Source organism: Cyclospora cayetanensis, unplaced genomic scaffold (assembly GCF_002999335.1).
Source record: "Cyclospora cayetanensis isolate NF1_C8 unplaced genomic scaffold, CcayRef3 CcayRef3_contig_84, whole genome shotgun sequence".
NCBI lineage: Eukaryota > Apicomplexa > Conoidasida > Eucoccidiorida > Eimeriidae > Cyclospora > Cyclospora cayetanensis.
Window position 1 is genome coordinate 2,583 of NW_020312757.1, and position 15,519 is coordinate 18,101.

At 54.1% G+C, this 15,519-nt stretch overlaps 2 protein-coding genes across 2 annotated transcripts; both read left to right on the top strand.

Annotated features, from left to right (window-relative positions):
- Positions 1-325: 325 nt before the first annotated feature.
- LOC34620745 (zinc transporter 2) lies at positions 326-3,457 on the top strand. Its single transcript, XM_022733982.2, has 7 exons — positions 326-387; positions 775-1,092; positions 1,440-2,105; positions 2,281-2,371; positions 2,641-2,797; positions 2,927-3,012; positions 3,374-3,457. Exons 1-7 carry the CDS (start codon positions 326-328, stop codon positions 3,455-3,457), a joined length of 1,464 nt encoding a protein of 487 aa, XP_022586735.2.
- Positions 3,458-5,145: 1,688 nt separating this feature from the next.
- Positions 5,146-13,456, top strand: LOC34620746 (coenzyme A biosynthesis protein 3; the record flags this gene model as incomplete). The annotated part of the gene is made up of 8 exons (XM_026335878.1): positions 5,146-5,242; positions 5,893-6,285; positions 6,529-6,593; positions 6,751-6,840; positions 7,057-7,185; positions 7,608-7,650; positions 7,906-7,985; positions 13,244-13,456. Coding segments are annotated over exons 1-8 (1,110 nt in total), but the record flags the coding sequence as incomplete, so codon positions are not given.
- Between the last annotated feature and the right edge of the window lie 2,063 nt (positions 13,457-15,519).

Genomic DNA, 15,519 nt, shown 5'->3' on the forward strand with positions numbered 1-15,519 from the left:
ACCAGCGTGTTGGAAAACTTTTGTTGTTGCTTCTAATACTTGTATAACTCTACGGTGCACGTATTTGTTCAGTGGTGGGATCGTGTAACGGACAAGCACTGCATCACCTCTCCTGGGGTGCAGCAGCAGCCGCAGCAGTGGCTGGAGCATTGTGGAAAGAGCTGTGGTCTGACCTCGAGCGTTGGCTGACGGACCGAAATCCTTTGTTGAACGTATTATCCTTCGCAGAGTCGTAACTCAAAGAAGGTCAGCGCTTGCTGCTGTTGCGCAGGCCGCTGTTTGCACTTGGGCAGGGAAGGCTAGGCCACCAGAGAGGTTCTTCGCCATGGCAAGGAAAGGGAAGGGCTCCCGCTGCGTGGAGGGGAATAGTGGACAGCAGAAACAGCAGCAGCAGCAGCCTGCCGATGCAGCAGGAGGTGGTGACAGCTACAGCACAGAAACTCACTCTTCCCCCCCCAACTCGAGGCCTGGCAGTGATTACAGTGGCAGACGTAGCAATAACCACACCAAGGATCTCCATGCCGGCAGCGGCAGGAGCTGTTGCGGCGGCAGTCAAGCTCAGGGAGACGCTGCACCCCTAGTGCTCCCCAGCAGCAGCAGCAACACCAGCAACTTCAGCGGATGCAACGGGATGCATAAGGAGCAACAGCATCTGGCGATCGTGGAGGTCCCCAGCTCCAGCGGCTGCTGTAGTGAGGCTGGCCAGATGATACACGAGGGGCCCCCTGAGCAGCCGAAGCCGCACGATACTACGTGTCTTCTTCCACCCCGCAGCAGTGGAGGTTGCTGTGGCACCAACCTTGGTCATTCACCTCCGTACGGCGAGCAGCACGTGCACCAGCAAGATGAGGTTGTTGCGATCTCTATAGTGGAGGGTGAGGGTGCTCCCGACCCAGAGGAAGCAGAGGTGCTGCGTAGACAGCAGGCCGTGGATACAGCAGCCGCAAGGGCCCGCCGCAAGCTGTTGCTGGCGTCAGGTGTCTGCTTGGTATTTATGGCCGTGGAGGTTGTAGCAGGGATCGCTGCCAACTCCCTGGCCTTGATGACGGATGCTTCGCATCTCCTCTCGGACCTGTGCGCCTTCCTAATAAGGTACAGGCACCTTTTTTTAGGCTTCGACAGTAGCAGACACACCAAATTCAGCCTGCATGTGTGCGCTGAGGAGACCCTTCCGTCATCGCGGTCGGCCCTTTGCACCTGAGTCGCCGCTTTCCTGCCCTGCCTTCAGCGCTCTCTCCTCCCCTGGCGTGGCAGCTTCTTGCACTGCATCTATTGCGTCTCGGTGCCCATCCATCACTCTCTCTCCACTACCTGGCCACGTGGTGGCATCCGTCTGCACGCTTGCTTCCCCTCTTACAACGAGAATAAATGCACGGTAGAAACACGCACAGCCTATTGTAAGGGTATTGTATGTGTGTGTTTGTTTTTATTTGCCGCAGTTTGTTTGCTTTGTGGGTATCACAACTGAAGGGAACCCTCTCCATGTCCTTTGGATACCACCGTGCAGAGATACTGGGCGCGCTTGTGTCTGTTTTGCTTATCTGGGGTGTAACGGCGGCACTGGTTGTCGCTGCCTTGCACCGTCTGGCTGCTCCTCAAAGGGTTGAAGGGGGCCTTATGCTGCTCACCGCCTCCATCGGGACCGCTGCGAATCTCTTCATGGCACACATTCTGCACATCCATTCGCACGGCATTGGCCATGTGCATACAACCCACACGGGAGGCAACGCAGAGGCAAGCGGTGCAGGCTGTTGCGGCAGCACTGACAACAGCAGCGAAGGGAGGCCTCTGCTGCCCATGCACACCAGTAACGGCTGCTGCGGAAACGGCCAGAACAGCAGCAGCAGCCGCCACGACACGCACGGCATGCACAATGCTGTGACGCGAGAGGCCTCGTCACAAGTAGAGGAAGGAGGAGGAGCAGCAGACTCTCTGCAGAAGCAGCAACAGGCACTCGCAGTAGCAGCAAAGGGCGATATGTACATTAGAATGGAGGACGACCCAGAGATACAGATAGAGAGCATGAACCTCCGAGCCGCCTATATCCACGCCTTAGGCGATCTGCTGCAGAATATCGGAGTTATGATCGCGTCCGCCATTATCTGGTAAACCTTTGAAGCCCGACATCCTAGCAGTTCCAATCAGGACAAGTATCAGCTTGCCGCCTTGGCAAAACGTACGCTGAGGGGAAGCTCTGGGTGTGCCCGACGCAAGGGGCCCTCATGCATGCATACGCTTGTGGTTACCAAAAGTAGAGCGTGTGCTGCTTTTGCGGTGCAGGTACAAGCCAGAATACTCGATAGCAGACCCCGCATGCACCCTGCTCTTTTCGGTCTTTGTTCTCCTCACCACCATTTCCATCATCCGTGAAGTCCGCAATCGGCTGTGCCCCTGCTGCTGTTGCTACCTACATTCGTGTGCAGTCCCTTTCTGTGGTGGCTGCGGTTTAGATTGCAGGCTATTGCGTCCTCCAGAGGCTCCAAACTTACAGTGTCGCTCTGCTCAGTGCACGAGGCTCTCTTGCCTCACAAGCACTGAAAGTAGCGGGCGGGCCTTAAACTCTGAAGCGCTGTTTCTTGGAATGGTCTCTGACGCTTTAAGAACACTTGTAAATAGGCCATTGTGTCAGTGTTGCTTCAGGCAGTGAACGTCTTGATGGAGGGAACCCCTCTGGGCTTGAATGTCGCGGTGCTGCAATCCGATTTGGTGTCTCTACGTGGCGTGGTGGAGGTACACGACCTCCACGTCTGGTCTATCTCAATCGGCCGGCCTGCACTTGCATGCCACCTCGTTGTCTGTAAGGCTCAGCTGCTGCTGTTGTGGATTCTGGTGCTGTTGAACGCAGTTGATAGTCTTGCTGCTGCCTCGACTGCGCTTTCGCGGTGTGTCTTGGACAAGAGCAGCATGAGTCTTCTTGCTTTTTCAGGTGACGAGGAAGCAGCACGTCGTGTTCTGAGGGCCGCAACGTTGCTCTGTCAACGCAAACATGGAATTCTCCATACCACCATTCAAGTAACTTGCTGCTGCCTCTAGTGGCGTCGTTGGTGTTTCTAGCTGTGCTCTGATAAGCCTCGGTTGCTATGTGCTGCTGCCGACGGAACTCTGCCTGTCGGTTCTGGCTGTGGCTTGCTGTGCTAGTTCACTCAAGTTTTCGAGTAGAGGTGTGGTGGTCAGCGCACCTGGGGCCGTTGTGTGCTTGCGTATGTGATGCCGTGCCTAACATTAGAGGAAAGGTTAAGCAGTACTCGATTTCCGTGTGCTCACCTTGTTAGCTATTTACTTGTAACAATCTCAAGAATGCAAAGCATTGAACGCCAGACGGCTATTGCTAAATTTCTTTTGGTGGCCCCACCGCCTTCCTGTTTTGCTGCAGACGGATTTCGCCTCGGATGCTTCTTGTTGCGACACGGAGGCGCACCAAAAATGCATGGAGCCTCTTACCAGAGCCGGCCTCTGACAACATATGCCCAGATTCACTCAGCATATGCTGTTGCGGCTATCGCTGCAGTGGATACTGCGTTATGTGAGGGCTGTTGGGTAGGAACAGCAGCAGTAATATTAGCAAGTGGGGCTTTAGACCCCGTGCCTTTCCCTCTTTCTCGAACCCCTGGTATAGGAAAATCGCTAGCAGCAGTTGCTGCGGTGCGTCCAGCTGCTGCTACTGCTGCGGGGGTGTGCTCGTCCTGAGCGGCTGCAACGGAGGACATGCACCGCTTCGCCTGATCCCTCAATACTGTGTGAAGCAGCACTTCGAGGCATCGTTAGAGCAATGTCTTGCGTTTGTAGCGGCCTTTTGCTGCTGTCTTTGCGACCTTCAGAAGCACCCTGCAACAATTTGCGGCTCCAGCATCAGTTGTTCGTTTGCTGCTATCTTTTCCTGCAGCATTGACATTTTGTCTGTTTTAATTAATCTCCAAAGACACCGGCCAAAGGCTTCCAGCTAGTTAGTTGCAGCAGAAGTGAGTTCGTAAAGAGCCACACAGTGTAACGCTTCTTCCAGGCTTTCCACAGGAAGGCACTCAACTCGAGACTCAATCCAACACAACACTTATTGGTTGACCCCAAAGGGGCTCCCCTCTTTACCTGCCCCCGCCTCTCAGGAATCCGGTATGACGAGGGACGAGCAGCTGGGGTGTTCGTAGCTGCGGCTTTAAAGCATTCCGAGAATTCACCGCTAGTTGGCCAAAGCATCTATGGCACACGCATACACTGTCTGACCGTATTGAGCTAACATTACTCAGCTATGCAGAGGATGTAAAACGGCTAAGCCAAACAGCCTGTTGTTTGCTGACATCTCACTAGAGAGAAGTGAAGTAGCCCGCCACACTCGGGAGCTATAAGAAAAGGAGGGGCGGACAAAGAGGCCCATGACGAATTCAGGGATACAGAAGAACTGTGGTGGTACAACGCAACCCTGCATTTACTCCTCTGTACAAGGCGAATCAATGTTTTCAGACTGAGACTACAAGGGGTCATTAAAAGGAAAGCACAGGAGTTGGAAACCCTTGTCTTCCTTCCATGTTGGAGTTTGATTTCATCTGTTTGCAGCTCAGCAACTTTAGAGCCCAGGAATGTGCTCCGGCCTTGGCAGTTCGCAGATACGCAATGCGAAGGAGTTTCACGAGGCCACCAGTGTTTGAGGGTCTCTCACTGCAAAGCTGCTCTTTTGTGAGCAGATGCATCATCGAAGCACGTGGGGTGGCTGCATGGTAAGTTCCTGTAACATAACGCTCACGAATAGTATTCTGAGGCTTGTTCGTGCTGCAAAGGCTAGGGCATGTATTGATCTATTTTGAGTAGACGCAAGTGTTGGTTTGTTTTTGCTTTGTGTGGTATCAGCAGATGTTTTTGAAAGCCCAACAGAGGCTAGCGATGCTCTTTTGACTCGCATGCGTCTGCAGACCTGAAACAACACCCTGCTCAGTGCTTGGGACTAGATGGCAAGCTATGTGGTAGTGGCCCGGGCAGCTGCATTGCCGAGAATTTTCCGATCCTATCTGTGGCGTTGCTCGTTATGCCGCCCAAGAGAGCAATCGATTCAGTAATTCTACTCTATACATGTATTGGCCTTTCGCGTTAGGCTTCGCTCACTGAGCCCTCATCATGGTGCGACCTAGCCCAGGTGGCGGCCTTTAGAGTGTTCAAATGAATCCTCTCTCCCTCGCTCGCTGTCCTCATGTCAGCAACTTTCAGGGACCCGGTGCAACGCTCGCCTTAGGGTCGTCAGAAGGCAGCCCTCGGAGTAAACGCCGCATCACCTCTGCGGAGATTTGCTATGGCTGTTTTTACCCAAGAGCTCCTCTCTCACTTCCCGCACCGCATTCGCTTCCAGTTAGTGGGAGGAAGAACATCAAAGTTGCAAGAAGCCGCACTGCTTCAGCACTTTGGGCCTTGGCCAGCAGCTGCAGTACGCCACTACGCGCAACCACTGCCATGTTGCACTTCGAAGCCAGCTCCGCTCTACAGGTAACGGAAGATGAACGCAGACAAGCTAGAGGTCTATAAGTAACAAAAGACTTTGTGGTGTACAGGTTGCTGCCTGCATGCGGCTGTCGGCGCGCGTCCAGTGGTCTTAGTGGCTGAAGAGCAAGCAAGATTGCATGTGAACTGTCGTCGCTAACAGCTTTCTTTAGTCATACAAGCAAACATATATATATAAAAACACATTCATGGCCCACCTTTCAAGCCGGGCACATAAATCTGACAGGATTTCCCTGAGGTGCTTGCGTACTCCCAGGGGCCCCCGTTCTGGGGGGCCCAGAGGGCCCATTCCCAGGGGCCTCCAGTTGGACGCCCAGTGTCCTGACAGAAAAACGCGGATATAGCGGAATAATATGTCGTTATTTTTGATTGTGGGCTTGAGCTACATGCTTTGATGGTTTTAACAGCTAGTGTACCACGTCAATAACACCTGTACTGCAACGGCCGCAGCCGCAGGAAGACTAGCAACGGAAGATCGAGACAACTCGATCCTCCTGACTATACTGAGCCAGAAGAATATGGATAACCCTCCCGTAGAAAGTAGCAAGTCAAACCCGAGACTGCTTACCCCAGAACCTACATGTAGAAGACAGCACACCCCAGTTTCAGATCTGGGGCCCAAGTTTATCTCCTTATCTGACAGGCTTGCAGAGATGCCCCCATCGCAGACAGTTTGTGCTTTGTCTGCAGACGAGGTACGGGTGCTGCTTGGAGTCACAGGCTCTGTTGCAGCGATAAAAGCAAAAGAAGTCATTGATGGCATTCACCGAGCAGCTTGCGAAAGGGGATTAAAAGCCCATGTACGCACGTACCTACTGCTTCTTCTGTTGTTGCTTCGCCCATTCCTGCTGTTGCTGCTGCGCTTGCTGCTGCCGTTGCTGCGGTTCCTGAGGCTGTTGCTATCTGCTGCTCTCTTTGCGATGCGATATGCACAGCGTAGCACGCACACTGTTGGTATATATATGCTGCTAATCACGCTGCCGCAGGTACAGTTGCTGGTAACAGAAAAGGGGCGTCGCTTTTTGCCCCCCAGCTTGCACCAAGAAGCTAAGGTTGACGATGACGAGTGGTCCTCCTGGAAAGAGCGCGGAGACGCTGTGCTGCACATTCAGGTCACTTGTTGTTGTTTGCTTACCCCTCTTCCTGCTAGCGCTGTAACCCTCACTAGTTCTGAATTCCGCTAAGGCCCTTATGTTGAGAGTAGGCCTGCCCCTGCGAGTCAAATTCGTTTGGTTCTCTTGTGTGCGGGGGGGAACAATGAAAAAGCAGCTCCGTCGCTGGGCAGATTTGTTTATTATTGCGCCCCTGAGTGCGAACTCGCTGGCCAAGATATCATGCGGCCTCTGCGACGACCTCCTGGTATCCTGCTGCTACTGCTGCTCCTGCGCTTCGGTTGTTGTTTCGCCTGCAGCAGCTTTTGTTGATGGAGGTGCTGCTGCAGCAGATGCGGCACCGCATCCTGTGGCAGTTTCTTGGGTGCAGCGCCTGGACCGCTTTGGCTGGTTATACACCTTCTTTGCTTCAGCGATAGAGCTGACCATGCATGCATGTGCGCATGTCTTTCCTGCCTCTCAGAGCTGCGTAGCTCGGGCCTGGTGCTACAACGCCAAGCCCCTCGTCGCTGCACCCGCGATGAATACCGAAATGTGGAGTCATCCGATTACATCCACACACATTGAAACGTTCAGAGGGTTTGGAGGGATTGTGCGCGGCTGTTGCGTTGCGGTTGCCTTCTGCCATGGAGATATTATATCGCTGCTCCTGCTGTTGCCCTGGAGCGCCTGCTGCTGGACGTGTTGCTGGTTACTGCACTGCGGTGGATGCGCGTGCTGCTGCTGCTGGCTTTCTCAATTTTCCTTTTGAGCTGTCATATATCTACGTGCTTTGAAACGCTGCTGTGGATGGGTGCCTCGACCTTTTTCGTCATCATCTGTGGGCCTCCCCCAGAGAATGCCTCTCGTTCGCTCCTCTTGCTGCTCTTTGTAGCGCAGCAGCAGCGACGTGGTGTGCAGCATCACAACCCTCTCTTTTGGCTTTTTTCTGTGAAACGTAGCCGCTTTGGAATCTGCACATCGTGCTTTGAATCTCGTATCCCTAATGCGCTTGTACACACTGCGCTTGTGTAGGTCGTCCAGCCGATATGTAAGCGCCTCATGTGTGGAGATACCGGTAGGTTTCGTTCGTTCTGCCTCGCACGGTGATTTCCGGTTATCCGCGCACTCTGCTGACTCAGAGGCTTCTCTGTGTGCCTCACTCATCCCTCCTCACCCTTTTACTCTCTTTCCCCAAGAGCCTCTCTTCCATTTACAGCCTCTCTTCTTGTTCTTTGCCTCCATTGGGTCATCCGTTCCTTTTTTGCCGACAACCTACACACTGCATCCTTACACGCGCTTTAGCAGCACCCACCTGCTGCTCTTGCTACAGGGATGGGCGCCATGGCAGAGCCTCACACAATTGCATCAGAGGCCTTTGACGCTTTGGCACTCTTTCCCCGTCGGCGCTGTGCAAGCGAGCAACAGCAGAACCAGCACCAGCAAGCACCTTCGCACGGGTAACAGCCAATAAGGGCTGCACAAATCCACACCCTCTTAAAAAGCAGGCTGTTTGCCATTGCCCCTGTAGGGCGGCAGCACTTCGATACAGCACCATACACCCAGAATGCCGCCGCTCTTGCTGCTTCTGCCGCAAGGGATGCGCGTACTTCTCTTGCGAGGGTTGCCCTTCCCAGTGCTGCCGCCAGGTCTTTCGCGGCTGCTGCCCCTGGCAATGGCCTCACAAAGCAGCAGTACAGCAGCGTTGCTGCGCAAGCTGCGGATGCGCCCGTAAATCCTTCCTGATTTCCCAAGAAGGAAACAGTGAAGAAGAAGCAGCAGCAAATGCGGCCCCATTCGGCTCTCGTTTCATTCTGCTCCAGTAGCAGAGGGGGCATCCGGCATGCCGAGTATCGCCTGGCCTATAGCCTCCCACTCCGTGTTTTTTTATCTACTTTCCGCAGTCCAAACAACACCGGTGAGTGCTGCTGTTGCAGCGGCATGGTACGCGACACGCGCAGTGCATAGAGTGACATACAAACAGTGATTTCTCAGGGTATTTGAAGGTAATCGCGCTGGCTTGCTGCAGAATCTACAGCGGGGAACCTAGCTGGCACCTAGATACATTGACTAGTAATTGGAACCGAGTCAGAAACAGGCTCCCGCCGACTCTGCGAACAGAGGCAGCAGAGCCGCTAGCAGTTGCATAAGCAACGGCCACAGCCGTAACGGCTGTGTGGGGATTTGAGAGACACTACATGAGCATCCGTTTTCTATCTACTTGGAGGTCGGGTCGCCAAACGAATTCAAAAAGTCCCTCCTTCGTATTGAACAGCCCTGCATGCAGCCACATTAACTTGAGAGTGAATCGGGGCCCTATCTCCTGCAACAATGCCCCAAGCTTTGGGTTGAGCGGCTGTTGCTGCTGCTGCTCCTCCTCCTCTAGTCCTTCCTTCTCTTGTTCCTGATGCTGCTGCAGTTGCGTCTGAGAGAGGTCTAGTGGAGGCCTTAATCTCTTTTTCTCCTTGAAGATATATCGGTGGTGCCGGAAGAAAATGAAGTCCCTTTGGTTATGAAGAGTAATCAAACGGCGTCCCGTGAACTGGGGAGTCTGCACGAACACGCAAACAACAGCAGCAGCAAAAGCAGTCGGACGGCCCTTCTAAGACGGCGCGAAGCAAAAGTGACTCAACATGAGCGTCCGAGAGCAGCCCCCCATCGAAGAGAAGGCAGGCGTGCGAAGAAGCGTACTACAGGAAAGAGGCTGCCCAGCAGCCTGGCAACGCGACGGCCAAGGGAGGTAACGAAGTTGTTAAGAAGCAGCTCCGGATTATGGGATGAAGAGCATCCACCATCTGGAAGGTCCTGGGCAAGAGTCACATTGGAAATCCTAAAGTAGCTGGTGGGGCCTTCTGCAGCAGGAAACTCCACACCACAGCATTTGATGGAGCGGGGGGGGCACTCTCTCTAGAAGGAAAGCTCAGCATCGGGTAAGCAGGCAACGTTGCTGAAACAGCCGCAGCGGACCGGGGAGGTGGCAGATATAAAGGCCGTCCGCTTGTCCTTTCTTCTCCTTGAAGAGCAACACTGCAGTGAAGCCCCCCGCTATTGCGGCGCTGCACACCGTTTTAACGGATGTTTGCAGGCGCTGCACGCAACACAGCTCGAGCCACTAAGCGCCGGACTGCAAACGTTCCATGGCGTGGACGATGCGAGCTCAACAACTGTCCCATAGGATGATAGACGCCATAATCTACACTGCTGCGGCACCCACATCTTCGATGTACATACTTTGTAATAATATGCGCCTGGAAGAATCAAGAGCATCTCCTTCAGGAAGTCGTGGAAACGCGCGGAGGGACGTCTGCATGTGAAGCACAAGCCGACAACTGCTTCAATGTGTGTTAGATGCAGGGGTTAAGCACTTGGTGTGCCCCTGGTGCTTTGCAATTGAAGCTGCGGCAGCCACTGATTGGTGACTACGAAACGACAGGGGCAGCGTGCGACAGTGGCAGCGTGCTTCCGGAGGAAATCAGATCGTCAGGGAACGCGCAATCTTGGAGAATAGAGGGCAACACACTTGCTAGTTGTAATAAAGAGCTTGGGAGTTTTCTCCCCCCTGAAGACAGGGGCGAACTCGTCAGCCTCCTCCGCCTCGGCCGCTTCTGCATCGTTGCCTGAAACTGTGCCAGCAGCAGCCGCAGCGCGAACAATATCACGTGCAACAGCAATATGCCTAAAAAGGGCGCCGACGCCAGCAATGAAAAGCGAGCTTTGCGCACACATTCCAGCTGCAATTCAATTTAAAAGAAAAGCAATACCCGCAGCACCCAATCAAGTTAACGGCGAAAACAGCCCAAATAGGGAGCACGGAGTAGAGAGCGCAGAGGCGGCTCTAATAATGCAAGCGCAGTGCCCTGTGTAGGCTGATGCAAGGGAGGAGGTGGATTTACACCACGAGCCCGTACCAACTGAATCGTCTGGCGCTCGCATGGACTCAATAGTCCTCGGAACCTGCTTTTCGACCGTCTCTCCCCGTTTCTCCCGTCGTTTTCTGTCCTTCCGTTTGGCGCTTTTCTCTTTCTTGTGATCTTGCTTCTGCTGCTGGCGAACCGCAGCACGCCGAGCCTTGTTGCGAATCTTGCTAGGGTCCACTGCTTTCAAGTCTTTCTTCTTCCCGCTGCCGTGGTCGCTAACCTTGCGCAGCTTCGGGGGAGCCGAGCCAGCATCGGGTGTGTCGCCTCCATCGTCTGCACCTGCGGAAGCTCGCTGTCTCTTCGCCATTGGCGCTGGATCCCGAACACCTAAGCCCCCAGCCCCCCTACGTGTACTTTAGCCTCCAGCGCTGTGGTTCGAACTTGAACACCAGTAGATACTTCTCCGCTTGAAAATATTTGCACTACGTCTCGAATCCCCCACTAGGAACCCTGAAGCCTTTCGCACGAGCAGAAGGGTCGCAGCTTGCAGCAACCAAATGCACATGCCCTAGGCCTAGGACTGGAACAAAAAAGGAATTGCGCGGGCGGCTTCCTGCTTCCGGCGTGGCACTTCCACGCGTATTAACAAGATAATGAATTATTCGCGCTGCAACACTGATGGTGTTGCTACTGCCGCTGCTGCTGCTGAATGCATGCATTCAGCAGCAGCAGCTCCGAGTGTCGAGAGTCCTTACATAGGAAGCCAAACCAGTCAAACACCACATAGAGGTGCCCTTTGCTTCCCTTTCCCCATTTAAAAGTCATTAATTAGCTTGGGGGACGGATTTTTAGTGTGAAGCAGTTACTCTACGGAGACCCCGGCTGGGCGAGACTCTCGAGACTCTATTGATGAATCGGCATACTGCCCTGCCCGGAAATCCACAGTTTTTCTCAGGAGCAACCTGTAGCTGGGAGTGTATTGTATGTTTTGCTTGGGCTGCTCATCCGCAGTGTGTGGGGATCAGAGTTTAGCATGTAGTGTGTAGTAGGCCTGTGAGATGCGAATGCGACCACAAGTTTTGTCGCTTCGCCAGTGGTTCTTCTGTCTCCTTTCGTTACTCCTGTGCAGCAGCTTGGAACCCGCAGAGGGTCCTTTTTTCTCCATACAGGGCCTCCAAGGCGGCGATGCTCTTACACTGAGGCGGCAGCGGCCGCACATGGCCGTTGCTAATGCGCCTCCTGCTGCTGGAGCAACAGGTACCAGTCGTGCTGCTCCTGTACGAACACCCTCAGTTTTTGAATTGCCATGGAGGCGTGGTACCAGCAGAATCGTCGAACGAGCTGCTGTGGAGGGGGGGGCGCAAAAGGGAGTCGGCATCAGCGGCTTGAATGGCTGCAAGGCCAAGCACCGCAGGCTCAAATGCGGGCTGCAGCTACTGGCTGCGCTGGTAGCGATAGCAGTGGCGGGATTCGCAAGAAAGAGATGCACTGACACTTCTGTTCGTGCGTCCGGTCCAAAATCAGTAGCCTCGCTAACACCGTCCAGTGCAACATCGCAAGCCCATCAGAAGAAGGCTCGGCAAGAGCTGCCGCAGCCATCACAGAAAAAGGAGAAAAAGCAGCAACAGAAGGACCCCTTGATCTCTGAAAGCCTCGAGCTTGCTGCCTCTGACTTTTCAGTCTCGCTGCAACTCGAGGTTAGCAGCAGCCTTAGTCTGCTGATTTCTTTTGCAGCCGCAGCAGCTGAGCACTGAGCTGCATTGAGCACCTCGTTTGAAGTGGTGCTGTGCCTTTTTCTGCTGCATGCAGGTGGCAGTCTCTCCCGCTGCTCAGCAGCAGATCGCCATGGCAGTACAGAGCACCCTCCAGCAGCAGCAGAAGGGAGGAGATGCTGCAGGGGTTGCGCCACTTGGCATCCTGTACGGGAGGAGGATACAGCAGGAACAAGAGCAGCAGGAGAGCACTAGCCGGAGGAAGGGGGTGTGTGGCATACATGATCGCACTAGCAGCAGGAGTCGCAACAGCCTCAAGACGGTGATCGTGGTGGATGCGATGCTGCTGCTTCCAAAAGGAACCCTCGTAAGGGCGAGCTATACATATCTATATCCATCGCTGCTGTTGCTGGGTTGTTGTTGGTTTTGTGTTGCTCTTGTTGGTGTTGTTTTGGTGCTGTCTTTGCTGCAGCAGTTCATCTGTCTGAGCAGCAGCCTGTGGGGGATCTCCTGTGCTTCTGATACTGCGAGTTCTGCTGATGCTCTTTGCTCCTGCTGTTTGCTGCACACGCCTCTCGTTGCAGTCGCCGACAGAGGATGTGGCAGCTGCAGATAAGCTCACTTGGCTCCTGGGGTTGCACCGAGTTGGATTTGTCAGCTTCTCTCCTCTGCGAGAGCAGCAGCAGCAGTCACAACAGCAAAAGCTGCAGCATAGCAGCATATTAAACAAATCGGTACATTGGCGGAACAGTGGAGCCTTCACATGGCAAGACCAGGTGAGCAGCATGCACAGGCAGCAAAGGCATGTGTATCTGTGAATCTTTTTCGTTTCGCTACCCCGTCTCTCCTTGAGCGCAGTCTGTCGCTCCCTGAAGTTGCCTTGTGCCCTCTCCGTTTTCACCTTTCTATATCATCTTGGAGCTGTTGCTGTTGCTCCTTTTGTTGCTGCTGCTGTTGATGTTGCTCCTGTTGTTCCTGCTGCTGCTGATGTTGCTCTTGTTGTTGTTGCTCTTGTTGTTGATATTGCACGCAGCAGAGAAATCCCTTACCATCGGAAGCATCGGAGGCATTCGCCCTTTTACTGCAACAACAACAACCACAGCAACCACAGCAACAACAACAGCAACAACAACAACCACAGCAACAACAACAGCAACACCAACCACAGCAACAACAGCAACAACAGCAACAACAACAGCAACACCAACCACAGCAACAACAGCAACAACAGCAACAACAGCAACAACAACAGCAACAACCACCACAGCAACAACAACAGCAACAACCACTACAGCAACAACAACTACAAAAGCAACAACAAGAGCAACAACAACATCAACAAGAGCAACAAGTGTGTCTATTTGTGCGTCTGGTAGATGGAATGAACTTTGAGCTGGTTGCGTGGGCTGCAACCCCTCCTGGACATGTGTTGCGCCAGCGGGGGCTATTGCTGCTGAATGTGAACGCCATTCATGGCGGGAAGCATACCAACGCGTGTAACAGGAGCAGCGGCAAGCTCAGTAGTCATGAAAAGGCTGGGAAACGAATCTCGCGCAGAGCTCATCAAGCGTGGCACCTACGGCCCCATGAAAGCGAGCAACACGCCGAAGCGGCAACTGAGCTAAATGTGGCGGCAGCAGATGGGGAGATTGCACTTTCAGAAGAAATCAAGATTGATGGTTATTCCATGCGGACGCTTCCACTGCGAGCTCTTGTGGACATGGTTCCGATTCGGCCTACACAGCACCAGCAGCACCGCAGCACCCAGACTCAGCAAGTGCAGCAGAAGCGCATCCACCAACAAGAGGCACCGTTCTTTCACGTCATCGAGCAGCAGCAACGGCTGGAGGGAGATGCAGCAGCGCATCCCGCACGTGATGGCTTCGCAGTGAGTCCCTCCAGTTCTTAGGGAGAAAGGAACCTGCAGTAACAGGGGCATCTGCTGCTTTGGGTAGTCACGCCAGCAGCCAGCTCTGCTGCCCCTCCAGCAGTTTTGTGCATGTGTTTCTCTGCTGGCTTGCAGCCGCAATGCGCGCTGCTGTCGTCTATCCGCATACTTTGTTTAGGCAGAAAGCAGCAGAACGAACCTCTCCGAGTGTCTTTTTGCCTCGCCTGCTCTCCCTGGCCTTCTATTCCTGCCTCAAGCTTCGGTTCCTTAATTGCGTTGACTTTGCTGCTGCAGCTACTGCAAAAGGCTTCAAACAACGAAGCGGCCCTGCTGCTGCTGCGTGACTTCGCGCTGTTGATGCATCTACAAAGACACTTGGCGAGGGAGAAGGACCTTGTGGCTCTTTGCAGCGCAGTCAAAGCGGCTGCAGCAAGTGGTGCGGCTTCTTGTCTAACTCCCAGTGACCGCTCCAGCAGCAGTAGCGGCCAGTCGCTTCCTGGGCCCCTTTTTCGTCTCCTGCAGCGAATTGTTGCTGCTGGAATGGCGTAGTCACTCTGAGTCACGCAGCACCACCGTTACTGAATGAGGGTGTGGCCGCACCAGGGGTGTGGCACCTCAGTGTTGTCAGCTGTTGCAGTCGAATGCGTTGTTGCTTGGATTGCCACCTCAATCTACGTTGTAACGGAGCGCACACGCAAGCTCGTGGTAAAGCAGCACACCCTGCAGTGTCACTATCTAAAGGCGTACAGCAGCATCTCTGCTTGTATCCTATTCGCGAATGGCGCGCCAGTTTTGTCGCGAGTGCACCTAAAACAGCTTGCATAGTGCAGCTGCTGTATCTGCAGCTAACGAACAGTTCCTTCCACTTATAAAAAGACATGGGAGAGTAATTCCCGTGGAAAGACATTGAAGCAGCCGCAACCGTAGTCGTTGCCGCTACTCCAGCTGGGTCTGCATCTTGTGGGGCGTACTTGCCGTTGCTGCTGCACTGCAGCATGCCGGCTGACTGGCGATGTTTGTTATGGCCACTTGATTTTGAACTCTGCAGCAGCAGTACACGCTGCAGTAGCAGCTGAAGTACTCGCTGCAGACGCAGGAGCCGCATAAGGGCACCTGCAGAGGTTTGTTCTGCTGCTATACGCATCAGCAATGTGGGTGCTGGAGAGCAGCGCGCACTGTTGCTGCAGGGCAGCAGGATACACATATACGCAACTGCTGCAATGGCAGCAGCGCTGGCTGCTGCCACAGCTGCAGTACAGTAAGGTGGGAACACACGCGCAGAGGGAAACTGGAACGGAGTTGAGCACAGCTGGGATTCCACGCACAGACAGCAAAGGGCATCCAGCGGGACGGAGAATGTAGAGGATCGTAAGAATGCGGCCCCCACTGCTCCTACACGGGCAGCAGTGGTAGTAGCAGCAAGGCCACGCCTACCCAGTCAAATCTCGTGGGAGGTTGCACTAGCCCAGCACAAAAATGCTGCTGCCGCT